We start from the raw sequence: 16,991 nt of genomic DNA on the forward strand, positions 1-16,991 counted from the left end.
GCTGGGTCGCATGGATGTGGTTGGCCAAGCCATCACCTGCAGTAGGCATCAGCGTGTGAGTTGAGTCGTTACCTCCAGCACATCCTTGTGTCCTGGTCTACAATACTGTAGTTCACATATCGAGCCAGGCAGGACAAAAGATCAGTCTAGACATCACAGGAAACCACGTCAGGCCATGTCTACGCAATCGAACGAGTACCAACATACCGACCTTCAAGGCTTCTGGCCCGTATAATACGCCGGTGTTCGCGATACTACGCCTGCGGTACCATGTCTTCTTGCTTCTGACAGAATTCGCGATCCTCCCTTCGTGTTCAATGCCGTCACTAACTAAAAATGAGCTCTTGGATTCTATACACTAGGTTCGGTTACACAACATGGACGGCTAAAACCCGATCCGATCTTCCTGGCATTGGATTGCATGCGGCCGCAGTGGCCTCGTCGATCCCAAACCCCGGCGTATTTCTATACTCCACTTCTACCATGTGGCAATGATGCATGCGTCGCAGCCGTTCGTGAGCCGCTAAAACGAGGCGTTGTCAGTCCTGCATTGCATACGTGTGCCAGCCTTCCAAGGTGAGATGCGATTTAGCAACCGACAAGGACGGGCTATGCACGCACGACTCGCGTTGGCCCAGCTAACAACCGTCCCCGTCTCCTGGATCATTTTACGCCGCGCAGCATATGCAAGGATGACTATCTAGGGGTATTTCTGGTTTTTGCCCTGACATCGAGGCGACATTGGCCCCTGGTCTTACACGATGCGTCTTCCTATCACGTCCGGCTGACCGTCCTTTTATCATCTCGATAGCAAGCAAAATCCGGTAAAACAGCCACAGTCTGCGCTGATTGGCTACCAAAGTAAGCGATTGACCGTTAACACTCCACAAGAATGAATAAGCCTAGAATCCTTTCACCGCATCCTACGTACATATCTATCCAGCTGGGAGCCAGTTCTCAGCCGGCGTTGTTTCTTGCACTGGTCTCCACGATTTTAGTTCCCCGAACGGCCCGAATTCAGGGCTGAAGATGATCTGCCGAGAATCAAAGTGTGGTTCTAGTGACCCTGAGCCTGATTACACCACAAACGCTCCACTCCAAGAGGACGCCTCACCGGTCGGGTTACCATACGCATCGTGGTTAGCTCACGCTACTATCAATCGACTATAAAGTCACCCATCATTCACCTGCGTTTCCAGTCTCTCAAGGCATTGTGCGAATACATTCAACACTGCACACACCATTTCCTATATCAATCCTTCCCCTTCCTCCACACAACTCTGACTACTACTTACTGTTACCAAAATCCATCTAGCAACAATGGCACCAGCTTTGTTGATTGACGATAGCGGCAGTTCTAGTCCCGCATCTCAGAGCAGCGTCTCACTTGGATCGATGGATTCAGCTCCTGCGCTCGTCACTTCTCGCAGCCGTCGAGCCCGCCGAGGTCGCGATCATCTTGGTAGTCCTTTACTCAAACGCAGTGCAAGAGGTCCTCCGTTGTTTCTGGAAAGCGCTTCGGGCAACTGGCTGTCGGTGGTAGATGGAGAGAAGACCTGGAAGATCTTTGACGCATCTGGAGGTGCCGCTGTATCAAACATTGGTCATAGGGATGAAAGAGTGTTTGAGGCAGTAAGGAGGCAACAAGAGTCTGGAGTTGGGTATGCCGCATCGATGAGTTTTCACACCGAAGTAGTGGAAGATTTCGCAGACTTTCTTCTTGAATCAACCGATGACAAGCTGAAAGAAGTGGTATTCTATGGGTCTGGTAAGATAATCCAAACTTCACGCCCGAAACCAAGCTGACAGATATCAGGTTCTGAAGCTAACGAGGCGTCACAAAAGCTAGCCTACCAATATCACTCCAAGCTGAAGCCGAATCCGCAACCTCAACGCAGCTGGTTCATTGCTCGCGATCGTTCTTACCACGGAGCGACTCTTGGTGCTCTCGAAACCAGTGGACACAAAGGCCGCAAAGAGATTTACTTACCGATTTTGCCTGAGAAGACGCAGTTCGTATCTCCTTGTAATCCTAGCCGCGATATGAAGAAGGGAGAATCAGTAGCTCAATATGTCGAGCGACTCGCAGATGAGTTGGAGCGTAAGATCCTTGATCTCGGTCCTGATACAGTAGCAGGCTTCGTGATGGAGCCGGTCGTTGGCGCGGTATGTTGGTTTGACTCTGTTTCTTCGTTCGTTGGTGACTAACACATGGCTACAGGCACTTGGTTGCGTCCCCGCACTACCCGGCTACCTTAGAGCGATGAAGCGAGTATGCAAGAAATACGGCGTACTTTTGATTCTGGATGAGGTCATGTGCGGCATGGGTCGCACCGGCTATATGCATGCATGGCAAGAAGAGGACGTCGTTCCAGATATCCAATTGGTAGGCAAGGGTATCGCAGGCGGCTATGCAGCCCTTTCCGCGATGCTGGTCGGACCAACCATTGTGGATGCGATGGGAGACAACGCCTTTGCCCATGGCCATACGTTCCAGAACTTCCCGACTGCTTGCGCTGCTGGTCTCGCAGTTCAAGAGATTGTTCAACAGGATAATCTTCTGGAAAATGTTCGCGACAAAGGGGAGAAGCTCATGCAGAAGCTACAAGCTCGTTTGGGCGATCATCCCAACGTGTTCGACATCCGAGGAAAGGGTCTCTTCATAGGGGTAAGTCTGAACACCACCTGGTAGTCGTAGTGCAACTACTAACAACGACAGATTGAGTTTGTGCAAGACAAGCTCACCAAGGCAGCTTTTGATCCAGAAGTCGCAGTAACCTGGAGGGTACATGAGCTTGGTAAGTTCATCTGTTTCGGATGATTGTTTCATCACTAACCATTTCTGCAGGGCTGAAGGATGGATACAATGTATATGTGTACCCAGGTTCCGGAACGGTTGACGGCATTCGCGGCGACCACATCATCGTCGCCCCTGCATACAACGTCACCGATGACGACGTCGAGTTCATTGTGGAGCGCGTTAGTAAGACCATTGTCGATTTCTTCGAGGAGCTCAGCATCACGCCCAAGTTGTAAACATCGACGTTGCACTATCTTGACCGCTATCCGACCTCATTTTCTCGGCAACGAACGATAACGATTTTCCTTGATTACTTTCTTTTCATTGCACGGAAGGCTTTTGTGCTCAGCATATACGCGGCGGCTCCATGAAGCCTTTTCTGGGATCGGCTTTTTGAAACTGGCATTCTTTCGCGACTTTGTCAATTTCATGTGCAAAACTGCATTGGGGCTGCTGTCTGAATCATTCATTGCACTGGAAACGGCTATTAGGCTATAGACCAAAAGGGCATTTTCATGTTAGAAGCGCATGGTTTTTTTCCTACTTTCCTTGACCTATTATGGTCCAGATACATGTTTACGTTCATGTCTTGATCGTGGTCCTTGTTTTACAACAGCCAAGTAGTATAGGACAAGAATTCAACACTTGTTTATATCATGACAACATATGCAATGCGCGCTGGGACATGCCTCGCAGAATACGAACTCTTTTGTGACAGAACATAGAGACTTTTGAAGATGTTGGACTGCGTTCGGGATGTATCATGTTTCAGTGCTATACCCATACAACACACAGCAACAGCAATATGTCCTTCTTCATCAACAACGATATAAAAGTAAAGCAAAGTGCATTTTCGCAAAACACATTCTCTACCCACATGTCCGCCAGACAAGCGTTGAAAGTCCGCTGCCATACATCCGTGCCGCGCACAGGCCACCCATCAGGTCACGACTCCGCCTTGGCGGTTAAATCACCAGGACGGCGCAAGCGGCACCAATCTTCCAGAACCTGTTGCATTATTCATCCGCAGTGACATAGCCGGAGGCAGTGCATCGCCATCACTCCGGTCATTCGTCTTGGACTACAAATTGTAGTGTAGGAGTGGGGAAAACGTTGGGGGGCCATGACGTTATCCTTCGAAGCGGAGTGCAGCGTGCATCGAACCTTCCATCAGCCAAGCCAGTGGATAGGCAGGCGGTACCAACCGCGGGTGAGAGAAGGCTCACATCAGCGTTTCGGGCGTGTGTGCCTGGAAGGTGGGATAGGTGAGATAGGTGGAAGTAAAATAGGAGGAATATTGCGTCATGATAAAGAAGCAACCCGTGAACAGAAGCAAGTGCAGTTCCACGTGCGGCAGGGACCGCGCCTTGTATGTAGCCTTGGAGTGATTATCCCAGCTTCGCGAAGAACCGGGAATGTGCATCTAGAAAGGCGGCATCGCGGAAATAGCCAAATCAGGATGGACCCTGAACACCTCGAACTTTGATCACAACAAAAGTGTCGAGAAACGGGATCGGGGTTGTTGCCATGCCATCATGTCTCTCGGGGCGCTCGTCACGTAGGCTGGTAGAGGCTCGACGACTACTACCACAGTAACCAGATGACATTTGTAGGTGCGTGCCCGGGCAGCATCGCAGATCATTGTCTTGGTCTTTCTCGTGACCACGGGCGTGTTGCTTCACTTTGCAGAGCGGTCACACAAGGGCTTTGTTTGATGGGGAATGGGTGCTAGAGCCGCACGCGGTGTAGGGATTAGTGTTACGGAGGTCCTTTGATTGTTGGGTGCAAGTCTTGTGCAGCGGTTTCAGTCAGATGTCTGCGACGGAGGGTGGTGGTCTGGGCGCGGTTCAGCACCTGGGCAGTATCGAGGGCGGGATGGAAGGAGCGACGCATAGGATGGGTGTAGAACATGACTGCAATGAAGTTGATAAATAGTTGATGATTAATGTTTGATATTGGTCAATGTTTGAGTTCGAGGGAATCCAGACAGGGCGAGTGGAGACGGCGTGCCACCCTCTTTTGCAAGCGACCGAAGACATATTAATGGGCTTCGGGCGGCTTTTCTCTTTCACCAGGCGGGCTGTCGCCAAACGCGCTGCAGGCACATGATCTGGGTGCGAGCATCTAGCAACAGCAGAAGACAAGCGCTGCGGGATTATTGCCATCAAATAGACTGCTAAATCACAGTGTCGAGTCTTGGGCGGCAGAATTAGGACAAGGCAGAGTTCGGCGCGAGACGCGAAAGAGAGACGTCGCTGGCGTGCCGCGAGAAGATTGAACGAATGACGCTCCATGTGGACCGCACAGGCCGGTTCTCACCACAGACTCCGCAACAAGTGTGATCTCAACCTCGCCTGCTTCCACCCGGCGACATCAACGCTTCACCACCTCTCTGGCATGTCCGACGCCCGCCATTCTTCCCAGCGTGCACCCCCATCGCCCTCAGTCGCCTCGTAGCCCGCCCCGGCACTGCCTTCAGCCGCGGCTCCAGCACCTCCGCAGCGCCATCCACCTGCCCAGGCCTGCGATAACGCCTCTGCTGGCTGCGACAAAGCGTCCCAGCACGCAAAAGCGCCGACTGAGCATCCCGACGACGACGCTCCCCCAATTCGGCGCCCCCGTCGCGCCGTTTGGCCGCCTCACCGACGTGCTTGGTCCGCTTGCCTGTGCAGACGAGTAGCGTCACGACGTCGGCTCTCGCACCCCCAGCGACGCACCCAGCCATGTCGACGCCCTCGACCGCCACGGCCACACTCCCGCCCCATCACCAGTTTTATTCTCACCACCAGACGTACCAGCCCAGCATCGCCAATGCCCAGATCGCCAACGGCGGCGCTCGGATAGGCAACTCGCTCTACAACGGCTACGCTAGCGCTTCCTCCAGTTCAGACCTTCGCCGGAACGCGACTGCCCACACACGACACCCGCCCCAGCTGCCGCCCATCTCCCAGGCCCCGCCCATCGACATGAGCGCGAACGACCCGGGCTCCGCCCACCGGCGGCGGCACCCCGACTGGGCCGACTTCTACAGGAACGGCATCCCGAAGGAGGTCATTGTTATTGACGACGACGACGACGATGAACCCCAGCTGCCTCCGCCTCGCAACCACGCGCCCTCGTCACGCACCGCGACAAACCCGACTGCGCGCCACACAGACAAGAAGCGCAAGACGACCGCATCCACGGCATACGACCCCGTCTACAACCAGCACACGTCCTACTCCACCACCCAAACACCCTACTACGACTCTCCCAACCACTCGCTGTCCACCGACCGCACTACCTCTGCGCTCAACACCACGGCGCCGACGTCATTAGGCTCGCAGGTCAGCAACGGCCACCACATCTCGCCTCTCGACAACAGCGCAGCGGGCCAGAAGCGCAAGCGCACACGCGCTGTGGTGCAGGATGAAGCAAAGCAGGCCAAAAGACGGGAACTGGACAATGACGACCCCTTCAGCCTGTACCAGCCGCCGCCCAACCCGGTAATCAAGGCGAAGGACGTCTACGTACAGGTTGTCCCAGATGTAAGACCCACGCATCCTCTCCTAGGACTCGAACTAACGTGCCCCAGAAGTCATATACGAAAGACCAAAAGGTAGACGACGACGACGGCCACTACATTGTCGTACCAGAGGCCGACCTCACGGAGAGATGTAGGTCTCTACAATCGATACCCCGAAGAACGATACTGACAAAGGACATCAGACCAGATCACAAAACTGCTCGGGCAGGGCACCTTTGGCAAAGTCGTCCAAGCCTACGACAGACGGAAAGGCACAAATTGCGCCATCAAGGTCATTCGATCAGTGCCCAAATACCGAGATGCCAGCCGTATCGAACTGCGGGTACTGTCAACACTGGCATCCAACGACAAGCACAACATCAACCGGTGCATTCACCTACGAGATTGCTTCGACTTCCGGAACCACATCTGCATCGTCACCGATCTATACGGACAAAGTGTGTTTGACTTCCTCAAGTCGAACGGCTTCGTCCCATTCCCCAGCTCTCACATCCAGAAGTTCGCGAAACAGCTCTTCACCAGCGTTGCCTTCCTCCACGACCTCAACCTCATCCACACCGATCTGAAACCGGAGAATATCCTGCTTGTCAACAACAATTACCAGACTTTTACGTACAATAGGACTGTACCGTCATCGTCAACAACAGTGAACCGGACAGCGCGGCATCGCAAGGTTCTCCTTGACCCTGAGATCCGCCTCATCGACTTTGGATCAGCGACGTTCAACGACGAATACCACTCCTCGGTAGTCTCGACTCGACACTACCGAGCACCTGAGATTATCCTTAACCTGGGCTGGAGTTTCCCTTGTGATATCTGGAGTATAGGATGTATCCTGGTCGAATTCTTCACTGGCGACGCCCTTTTCCAAACGCATGACAACCTCGAGCACCTGGCGATGATGGAGGCTGTTTGCAGTGGCAAGATTGATCGCGACATTGTGCGAGCGGTCTACAAGCAAGACCGCGGCTCATCACGCAACTCGTCGAGCTCGTAAGTAGACACGATGTCATTCTCACGACGCTGCTAACAATCCTAGTGCTGCTCGATACTTCAAGAACTACAAGCTCGACTACCCCAACGCAGACACCAACAAAGCCTCGAAGAAATACGTCAAGGCGATGAAGAAGCTTCCCGTACGTCACCACACGTCACACTGTTCGTTTGATAGTCGACTAACCTTTCCCAGGAAACAATACCAGCCCACACCGATTTCAACCGTCAATTCCTTGACCTCCTCCGGCGGATATTCGTCTACGACCCCAAGAAACGGATAACAGCCAAGGAAGCACTGCAACACCCTTGGTTCAAAGAGTCCCTCATGGACGACGGAACCGAAGCGCACAAGATCCGTCTAGAGCGGGAGAAGAAGGCCCGCCGCCAGGAAGAAGAGCGGAGGTTCCGTGATCAACAATCGCGAGCGTATTGAGCGAATCTGCAAACTTGACCGACACCAACACACATTGTCCCGTCTAGATGGATTCGACGGACATGTGTCTTTGTATAGATTAACAGATTACCCAGCTCCGCCGCGCTTTTTATAGGATTCACGGGCATGAGCAGCAGCAAACAGTACGATAATTGGGTTGATGGGGCGGGTGGGTGGTATTGTTCCCTTTTTCCTTTTGACTGGCTTCACATCTACTGCATTTACGACAGCGACATGAACGCATGGAGAAACACCGAGATCGAGAGAGAGAGAGAGAGAGAGAGAAAGGGTTCAGAACTAGTCTCTTTGTTACTCTTTGTCTGGTTCTTGATTGGCGTTTTTATTGTGTTATATTTGGATTACACCAAACTATCCTCCTCTTGTGTGTTTTTTGGCTTTCTTTCTAAATGTGCTTTCGAGCCGATTATGGGAGAAAAGTATTATCTGTTTTTTGTGGCTTGTTCTTGTCTTGCCCTTGCGAGTGCTGCGTGCGGCATGAGTGCGAGAGAGGAAGAGGAGAAGAGGAGTGGTATATCCTAGCCCCAGGTGGATGTTGTTGAAGGTCGTGGTGGATATGCATCTACCTTTTACCAGAGCGAGAGACAGAGAAAGAGACAAAGCAAACTAGGCATTTTCAGTATGGACGATATGGAGTCGTGCTGTACGTTTGTATAATTTAGGATTTTTCAAGCCGCCGTGCTTGGGTGTATGGAAGTAGTGGTGTGTGGCTAAATAGGCTGCACTTTATGGAAGGTATCTCATCTTTGAAATGCTGTTTGCGCTGTTGTGACGATGTTTTATGCCAGTGAGGTCGTGACCAATTTACAGCATCTCCTGTTCCGAAGGCAAGGCAACACAACATGAAGAGAAATCTAAACAACTCCGCGGACTTACTCAGGGTGGGTGGGGGAGGCGGAGGGGAGGAGGAGGGGAGGTGGTGGAAATCACTTACTTCTCTGCAAGGTCGCCTTAGTCCTGTAGACCCACTCGAGTAGATGACTACTGTTGTAATCCACCTCCACTACCAGAAGCCCTATCTCGTGCTAGCTCTCTTGCGACATTCCCTCAAATATGCGACAAGTATTGTATCTCGTCTTTACTGCGCGCATCCCAATCCAGCAAATTACGCGACCCCACTAGCGCGAGCCCTTCGACCCTTGTCTTCCGTCCAGTCAGATCCCGGAGCGGGCCCGCAGTAAACACGTCCCTCGGCGCGCGCGTGTCGCAAACAAGCGGATTGACGACATTTGCGACAACGGCTACGACAGCACGACAACAGACAAGATGGCGAGCGCAAAGCAGCAGGAGAATATGCTGCTTACTGAGCACTTTACTTGGCCTCCTATTGTATGTATGATTCCTGGGTAATGGGTAGAGGAGGGGGTGGTGGGAGGGGACGGGGGGGAAGACGGAGTGGATAGACTGGGGATTGTGTCTGCAATGCCTCGAAGACCACTCTCTGCACATTGATCCACTACCTCCGCTACCCCGGCTCTTATAGATCAATCCAACAACTAACATCGATCCTAGTCCCTAATCGACGACATAATAAACGCCATAAACGAAGTCCTCTACCGCTGCACCGACTCCTTCGAAACCGGCCTCTCCTCCGCCGACCCCTCCCTCCTCGGTTTCGCCGACCTCTACGCCTCGCAAAACCGCGTCCCCCAGAAAGACGAAGACGGAAACGATGTATACCCAGAAGCGCGATTGGAAATCGAGGAAGGGGTGCTGAAGCTAGAAACGCTCATGGAAAACGCTGTGGACAAGAACTTTGATAAATTGGAGATTTGGACACTGAGGAATGTTTTTGCGTTGGGCAGGGGGAAGGGCCAGGATGAGGGGCTCGCGGAGTGGGTGAGGTTGGGGCATTATGAGGTATGTTTGATAGGACGGTGGTGGACAGTGGTACATGGAGGCAGTAAAAGGGCAGAATGGATGGAATTGACACGACGAACACAACACTGACACAAACCAGAACCTTGAACCGCCCTCCAAAAACTCAACCCTCACCCCAGAAGCCCTCTATACCCTCCGCCGCAAACTCATCGAAACACAAAAGTTAAACGCCGCTCTCCTCGCTGAGAAAACGCGCAACGAGACACAAATAGCACGGTTACGCGCCCTTCTCACACCGTCTACGTTGCCGAAACGCGAATCCCTTAACTCGACAGGAGGAGACAATGAGCAAGAGGGACAAGCAGCGCCGTTCGCCTTCCTAACGCACGCGCCAGCCGCAAAGGAAATAGGCATACAATCCCTACTTCACACTCACACAAACGGAGAAAAGAACACGGAAAAGAACGGCGACACAAAACCCACCCCCCTAACAACCCACACCACCTTCACAACAACCCAACTCCCCTACCTCCGCCAACTCCTCGCAAGCCTAAAACCGCATTTGCCAAACACCGCACTACCCAGCAACACTTCTTCCCCTCCTTCTTACTCCACCTCCAACGCCCAACAACAGCCGCCAAAAGACAAAGAAGAGTTAACCCGTGAACGCAAAATCTACGTTGAAAGTCAGAGTAAACGCGTGTTGGAGAGGAGGGGTGTGGATACAAAGGATGGGGTTGAGGGGGTTTGGGAGGGCGGGAGTAGGGTGGGGAGTGAAGAAGTAAGAGGATTGGAGGGACTCGTTGAGGCGATGGACAGGGGAGGGCGTGATAACAGGAGAGGGCAGAGGGAAGAGCAGCAGGAGGAGGAGGGTCTTGAAGGGATACAAGAAGGGGATGAGGATGAGGATGCTATGGACACGAGCTGAGATGACTTGGGTGTGTGAATCTGATTTTGGTGGGTCGGAATAGGTTGGATTTGGTGTTTTGGCGTTTGGTTATATACCAGTGTGAGCAACTGTGTTGGAGTCATGAATCACTGTTCATGTAAATCTCACGATTTTCTCGACGATTTTTCCGACTGGGGGGTTTTTTTTTGTCATTTTTCATTTGCTATCATACATGAGACATTCGTGCCGTAGGGAGTACTGTAGATGCGCATGAAAGCACTGGAGCTTCACGCCCTTACATCCCCTCACAAAACTTCCTATATCCTTCGAATCGCGGGAACGCATTTCTCACTCCTCAACGATATTCCTCGTTCGCAAATCGACACCCTCGCAATCACTCCCAAGACGCAAGCCCTTCATAGAGTGACCTCGTAGTACCCAACCTCACCCTCAGTACTCCACAACCTTAGCCCTACTCCTCAACTCCTCGGGCACCTCCTCCGGGCTCACAATACCCATGCGCATCGCATCGCCCCAAACAAACATGGCGCGATCATTAGCATACGCGAGGTAATCAAACTCCTCTTCGTCCTGTGGTTTGAAAAGGTCAGCATCCTGTTCCGCTTGCGTCATATTTCCTTGCGTAGCCCCTTCCTCCGTCGCTGTCTTTTCACTCACGATCCCTGCCCCCGTCTTCTCTTCTGAACCTCCTTCGGCCCCCGCCTCGGCGCGTATCTCTGCTGTAGCGCTGTCGAGCTCGGCGGCTGCGCCGCTGGGGTTGTTGGTAGATGCATCTGCGTTTGCTTGTTTGTCCAAGGCGTCGAAGTCGGGGAGACCGGGGACGTGGGCTTGCACTATGCCCCAAGCTACCCACATGGCTGAGTTGGCGAGGCGCCAGAGTTTGGTTTCGGCGAGGAGGCGACGGGTTTCTTCTTCGATTTGGCGTTCGGCGGCGGCTTCTTGCTCTTGGTATTGGGAGCCGGGTGGGGCGCGCGAGTCGAGCATGAAGGCGGAGATGTTGCTGGGAGCGGCGGTCGCTGCTAGGGCGGTTGTACTTCCTGAGGAGGGGAGAGGGCCTAGGTGGGGGGTAGCAGGGTTGGATGTGTAGCCTCCAGCTGCTTTGTAGGAGGGGTTGTGCATTAGGTATGCTCGGATGAAGCGGTGCTGCTCCTCGACGGTTGGGTAGTACTTGGTGTTGCACCTCCACGGTACATCGGCATCGTGGTAGTTGTATGTCCATTCAGTCTAGCTTTTGGTCAGTACAGGCCTCGAATGTGGGAGGAGTAGTGAAGGATTCAAGGAGTAACCGAAAATGTCTTACGAAGTGGTTCGCAAACTCCAGACCCGGAAGGTTCGCATTTGCGTACTCGAAGTCGATAACCACTAGCTGCTTGTGCTGGTTTGCAGGAAGCAGTAGAGGCGACTCGCCCTCTGGCACCATGCGCAGGATGTTACCGTACTGGGTCTATGCAAAGTTAGCGTAGAGACAGCACGTGAGATAAATTGGCTCACGTCGTTATGAGCGAAGATCATGCGCTCATTAATCTTGTCAGCGCCGCCGTACTGTTCCTCCAACCACCTCCTGTACTTCTCAACCATCTGCCTGAATACTGGCCACTCCATACCACATACGTAACCTCGCTTCTTCCACTTGTCGCCAGGGCCTAGCGCAGGGTCTTGCTTGCTCTCGCGCACCCGGTCGTCTAACCAGGTGACAATCTGCTCACAACGGTCAACCCACTTATCCCAGTTTTGCCATACGAATGGACCAGCTTCTCGCTCTTCTTTGAGAAGATCAATACCCTCGTGTAGTTCTCGCATACGCTTTGCGATCTGCTTTGAAGTCTCTGCGTTGCGCAGTTCCTTTGCGGTCAACGGCTTTGCATGAAGGAACTCCTCGAAGCGACCGTTGGTGAAGGTACCAAGCAGACGCGGACCAATTCGCTTTCGAGCGAGGCGTGTGAGGATCTGTAGTTCAGACTCTCGATCGATCAGATGTTCCACCTGAGGACCGTAGATACGTAGCAGGAGCTTACTGGAGAATGTTAGACTTGTTTCGCTTACGTCCAAGGTGACTCACGGAGGAGGGTTCTTTGGCTTAGGCTGACCATCCTCACCCTGCTCTTGAAGTTGCAGATTCTTGGGAGGCGAGACAACGTAAACAGCGTTTGTCAATGCGCCACTTAGCCTCTGCACATCAATCTCATTGCTCTGCTCCATAGACACCTTGCGCCATCCCTTGAGCTTCAGAGTGTGAGCTAGACGGAGAATCTCAGCTCGGAACTTGGTCCACGCCTCTCTCTCCTTGCGTGCTTCTTTGTCAGATAGTTGTGGGGCCGACTCGCTATCTGACTCGTCCACGTTGTACGCCATAGTTTTCGAGTTATCCAAGATGGCCTCGCAACTCGGGACCAGCTGGTCTACGGACTCGAAATAGTCGGTGTCGAGGGAAATGGCAGAGTGTCGCTTCAAGCCTGTGGAAGACCTGCGGAAGTGTTGCATCCTCTTCTTAGCGTCGGCTGGCTTCATAGCCAGGGTCTTCTCGAGGATGTGCGCTAGTTGGTCGAGAGAGTCCTCACCGTGGGATGACGAAGAGCTGGTCCTAGTAAGCGCAATGGGCTCTTCAGTCGTCTCATCAGCAACAGTCGAAGTGTTTTCCTGTACAGTGCCCTCTTTGGCGGCTTTGCGTTTTGCTCTTCGTGCATGACGTCGGCTTCGCTCGTGCTTGAGCCAGGTGCCTACCTGCTTCAACAGATTCTCGTGCGCATGCTGTCCATGGGGAGCATCGGTTGAGCTATCGGAAAGCAAGGAAGACAAGGACGGATTACCCTCAGCTGGTACTCCTCTGGGGGTTGACGACAGACGCTCGACTGAGGGCCGTCCAGACAGTTTCTTTCTACTGACACTTGCGGGGTAATGCTTCGCGGGTCTGTCGAGATCCAAGTAATCCCTCTGATCAAGTTCTTTGTTCTTCCCGATCATCAGTGGGGAGATGGCAGTGTCGTCGGGAAAGGACACAACTGTGAGCGCTTGGTTAGCAGTTGTTCGTCAAGCACTTGGTAGGTAAGATGACAGTATACTAGCTAAACATCTTGTTCATTGGTCTCGGACACAGCAGTTGCTCCTTTTGCTGCATGCACATAGCTAAGCCATAGCCAAATAGCTTGCGTAGTATTTGAGATTCGACTCAGCGTTTGAGCAAGAGAGTTGTTAATCATTGTGGAGTCACGACGGTCTACAGCTACCTCGCTGGTAGAATCACCATTCCAAAAAAGTGATGTGAATCAATTACCATAGCTTGCGACGCAAACAGTAGGAAACCAACTAAGAACTGACCTTTGGTAGAACGCGGCGACGCGCCATCCACTGGAGTAGCGTTCTGCGAGAGGGCAGACGAGTCGCTTCCGTGGGGGACGCTGGGCCGCGACTGCTCATTGGAGGAATCCGCCATGGCGATTGCCTAGAATGTGCAGCCTGGTGTGCGGAAGTGAAGTAAGCAGGATCGACCGCGTGGTAATATGTAGCTCCCCAGACGGGTCCGAAGGTGCTGTAGTGAGGCCTCGAAATAAACGTGCCCTACTTGGTGGGTAGGAACGGCGGGTTGTTTGGTGGGCGGTGTTATCGATACCTAGTGCGGCAGGAACGCCAGAAAGTACACGCGAGCTCAGGGTCCACGTGCCAAGCTGATTGGCGGTAAGGATCGCTGAGGAGAGGAGACGAGGTGAAGAGGAATGTGAAAAGTCTCGAGGCGTCTATAACCAGATCTTGATAGAAACAGACAATTCAAGGGTAGAGCATCATCATCGCTGGAACAGACGGCAGTGTGGTGTGTAGCTGGCTCCTACGCTATCTCCAGAGCTATTGGGCAGCTATCGGCCTCCGAGATTCCAGTTCCCAGCCTTGGCAGTCTACGTCAGGTTTTGGTACGCCAGAAACTTGGACATGACGGTGCTGTGGCGAATTGTAGAGGTTGACGGAGGATCACCTTCCCTTGCGAGTTGTTTTTAGGTGCTCATCAGTGCTCAGAGGTTGGCGTAGAATGGACTCGTCCTTGAACCGATCAAATCTCTCCGAATCGCGGTACTTCAGCGTAGCCAAGACTCGAGAAAGATCTGATCGGTTCAAAGAAGAGTCCATTCTACGCCAACCTCCAAGCACCGGGACAACGTTAAAAGTGTATATACAAACTGCTTTTCATTGCAGTTCTCTGCCATGTTTCCAATCGATGCAACTACCAAACCCATTCCCAGTACCAGAACGCCTCGCTTTGAAACCCAATTACATATCGCAACACGGGAGGGTGCGCCGCGTCCTTCCAAGCACTAACACTGCAACGAACACATGACTCATTTGGCCCATTCCACTGTCTCCAGTGCAAGCATGACCAGAAGAAGAGTCGACGGCAGAATCCAGACAACGTAGCTTTGGAAGAGGATCCTCGACATGGCGCCCATGTATACGTTGTTGATCTGGCAGATCTGTGCCAGCTGCAGCGCACTCGGTGCACCGCTCAGTAGGAAGCAAACAATGATGAAGATCGGGTCGTCGAGAATACTGACAGGCACATACTTGGCGGTTAAAGCAAGCATAGGTGCCATGAGAAGCGTCGGGATAAGCATGCGACTGACGAGGGAGGCAATGACGAGCTTCTTCTCAACACTTGGGTCTTCCATCGAGTGCTGGTCCTCCTTGGGTAGAGTGTTACGGGCAAGGTTGGCACCCAACACGACCAAGATGAGGGGGACAGCGACTTGTCCGCTCTGGTTGACAGCGCGCGTCACGGAGTTGCTGACGAATGTTCCTGGGTCGAAGAAGAGGTGTTGTAGCGGAGGGATAGAGGCGACAAGGATGGCGATCAACATAGCCCAGAGGGGAGGGTTCATAAAGTCCCAGACGCCCTTGAAGAACCTTGACAAGACATGGCCAATCTTGGCAAGAGGTCCCTGGAGCCATGTGGGAAGAGCGTTGAAGACTCTGTTTCCAGCGCGAGTTGTAGAGACGGAAACGGTGCTGGCAGAGCGCTTCAATGCCATGCCAGCTCGCTTTGGCATTCCCTTGATGCCCTTGGGAGCATTCTGCTTCTTCTTGTGCGCCTCGAGAACACCGTTGAGGTGACCGTTGGCATAGCCGTTGCTGCTTCCGCTCATGTCGCCTTGACCCGGGACAGTTGCGTTGCCGTTGGTGGGTGTGATGAAGTCGGTCTCTGTTTGAGTGTTGCGGTTGAACAGAGAGTCTGAGTCGGACTCGTCGGAGTCAGCGGAGGTAGCATAGCTGGTGACGTTGCCAGATTCGTAGTCAGAGTGCGAGTCATCGAGAAGACGTTGCGCCTCGTCATCGCTGTACTCTCCGTTCTCGATAGCGCTGTTCTTGCCGCCATCTTCGTCTTTGTAGGCGCTGGCCGGCGCTAGGAGCACGTTGAAGCCCCATGTCCATCGCACGAGCTGGCCGAGTTGTTGGAAGATGAGTAGGTAGAGGATACCGCGCGCGCCGACATCGTTGTCGTTGTCGCCTGGAACCTTGTCCCAGTGCAGACCGGACAGTGTTTTGGAGAGGGAGATGACGAGGGAGATTGGAAGCGAGTTTGAGTTTCCGAAGACCTGAGAACGTCAGTTTGTTTTGTTTGCCTGGTTGAGGAACATGACATACCGCCATGGCGACCACAAAGTTAGAGGCCCGTTTGTTGAACCTGCATACTTTCGATACGATGAGCGCGGCAAGGTAGGATATAAGTGTCTGTACGATGAAGATTACGGGAATGACGGCCAGATCAGCCAGCTTTTCGGCCGTCAGTTGCGATGCGAGCTTGGTAAAGACTGGATGTGGTTAGCTGAGGTTTGGAGGTTATGAAGAAGCTCGTTCTCGCGTTGTACCCGCAAACAGACCCATGTAGTTCAAAGGTACTCATAGGCTCCCCATTGCTAATGTAGAGCTCGAGGAGTACCTCATGAATACAGCTTATGAAGGTGTGACTGATACAAACGAGCGTCATGGTTATCGGAGGTAGTCACTTACTAAGGCAGGGTGTAAACAGCTGCGTGTTGAGGTTGGCGAGGAACTTCTGGCTCTCCGCGTCGAATTGGCCCATTCGCGCGACAATGTAGCCAGGCGCGCTGACGCAGACAACCTCCATAACAGCCTCGAAGACGAGCAGGGTGAGGTTGGCGAAGTCGGGATGCGCACTGTGCTTGTTGCTCTTGAAGACATTGAACATGCCATTGTCGCCGTACTCGTACGACTGAGAGGCCATGGCGACGAAATCCGAGGAGTAAGTGGGAGGGCTGCGCAGGCGCAAGGCCTGGGGAGCCGAGAAGAAAGGCATGCCGATGCCAGAGGTGTTGTTGGGAAGGCGCGAGGGCGCGATGGGGACGGAAACACACGACTTATCTTGAAGCGCACCGCGTCTTGGCTGCGGACGCGCTATGGGCGGAGATCGACGTCACAGCCCGCTCCAGGTCTAGCGGAAAGGCAAGTTGAGCCGCGAGCCCTGCAGGAACTGTACGAGGAAGTC

The 16,991-nt window shown here is 53.1% G+C and overlaps 5 protein-coding genes across 5 annotated transcripts; 3 read left to right on the forward strand and 2 right to left on the reverse strand.

Moving 5' to 3' along the window:
- Window positions 1-2,043: 2,043 nt before the first annotated feature.
- Window positions 2,044-3,036, forward strand: J4E79_007675 (uncharacterized protein; the record flags this gene model as incomplete). Its single annotated transcript, XM_049356538.1, has 4 exons — window positions 2,044-2,166; window positions 2,222-2,668; window positions 2,720-2,798; window positions 2,849-3,036. 4 exons carry the CDS (start codon window positions 2,044-2,046, stop codon window positions 3,034-3,036), a joined length of 837 nt encoding a protein of 278 aa, XP_049208885.1.
- Window positions 3,037-5,523: 2,487 nt separating this feature from the next.
- J4E79_007676 (uncharacterized protein) lies at window positions 5,524-7,755 on the forward strand (the record flags this gene model as incomplete). The annotated part of the gene is made up of 5 exons (XM_049356539.1): window positions 5,524-6,327; window positions 6,375-6,456; window positions 6,509-7,319; window positions 7,366-7,462; window positions 7,516-7,755. 5 exons carry the CDS (start codon window positions 5,524-5,526, stop codon window positions 7,753-7,755), a joined length of 2,034 nt encoding a protein of 677 aa, XP_049208886.1.
- A 1,284-nt stretch (window positions 7,756-9,039) lies between these two features.
- Window positions 9,040-10,522, forward strand: J4E79_007677 (uncharacterized protein; the record flags this gene model as incomplete). Its single annotated transcript, XM_049356540.1, has 3 exons — window positions 9,040-9,102; window positions 9,286-9,633; window positions 9,734-10,522. 3 exons carry the CDS (start codon window positions 9,040-9,042, stop codon window positions 10,520-10,522), a joined length of 1,200 nt encoding a protein of 399 aa, XP_049208887.1.
- Window positions 10,523-10,933: 411 nt separating this feature from the next.
- On the reverse strand, window positions 10,934-13,934 carry J4E79_007678 (uncharacterized protein; the record flags this gene model as incomplete). Its single annotated transcript, XM_049356541.1, has 5 exons — window positions 10,934-11,728; window positions 11,805-11,948; window positions 11,996-12,518; window positions 12,564-13,503; window positions 13,820-13,934. 5 exons carry the CDS (start codon window positions 13,932-13,934, stop codon window positions 10,934-10,936), a joined length of 2,517 nt encoding a protein of 838 aa, XP_049208888.1.
- Window positions 13,935-14,829: 895 nt separating this feature from the next.
- On the reverse strand, window positions 14,830-16,802 carry J4E79_007679 (uncharacterized protein; the record flags this gene model as incomplete). The annotated part of the gene is made up of 3 exons (XM_049356542.1): window positions 14,830-16,080; window positions 16,130-16,296; window positions 16,496-16,802. The coding sequence occupies 3 exons, from the start codon at window positions 16,800-16,802 to the stop codon at window positions 14,830-14,832; spliced, it is 1,725 nt and encodes a 574-aa protein (XP_049208889.1).
- Window positions 16,803-16,991: the final 189 nt, after the last annotated feature.

The sequence above is a fragment of the Alternaria viburni genome (assembly GCF_023758015.1).
Source record: "Alternaria viburni strain BMP 2772 chromosome Unknown scaffold_17, whole genome shotgun sequence".
Classification (NCBI taxonomy): domain Eukaryota; kingdom Fungi; phylum Ascomycota; class Dothideomycetes; order Pleosporales; family Pleosporaceae; genus Alternaria; species Alternaria viburni.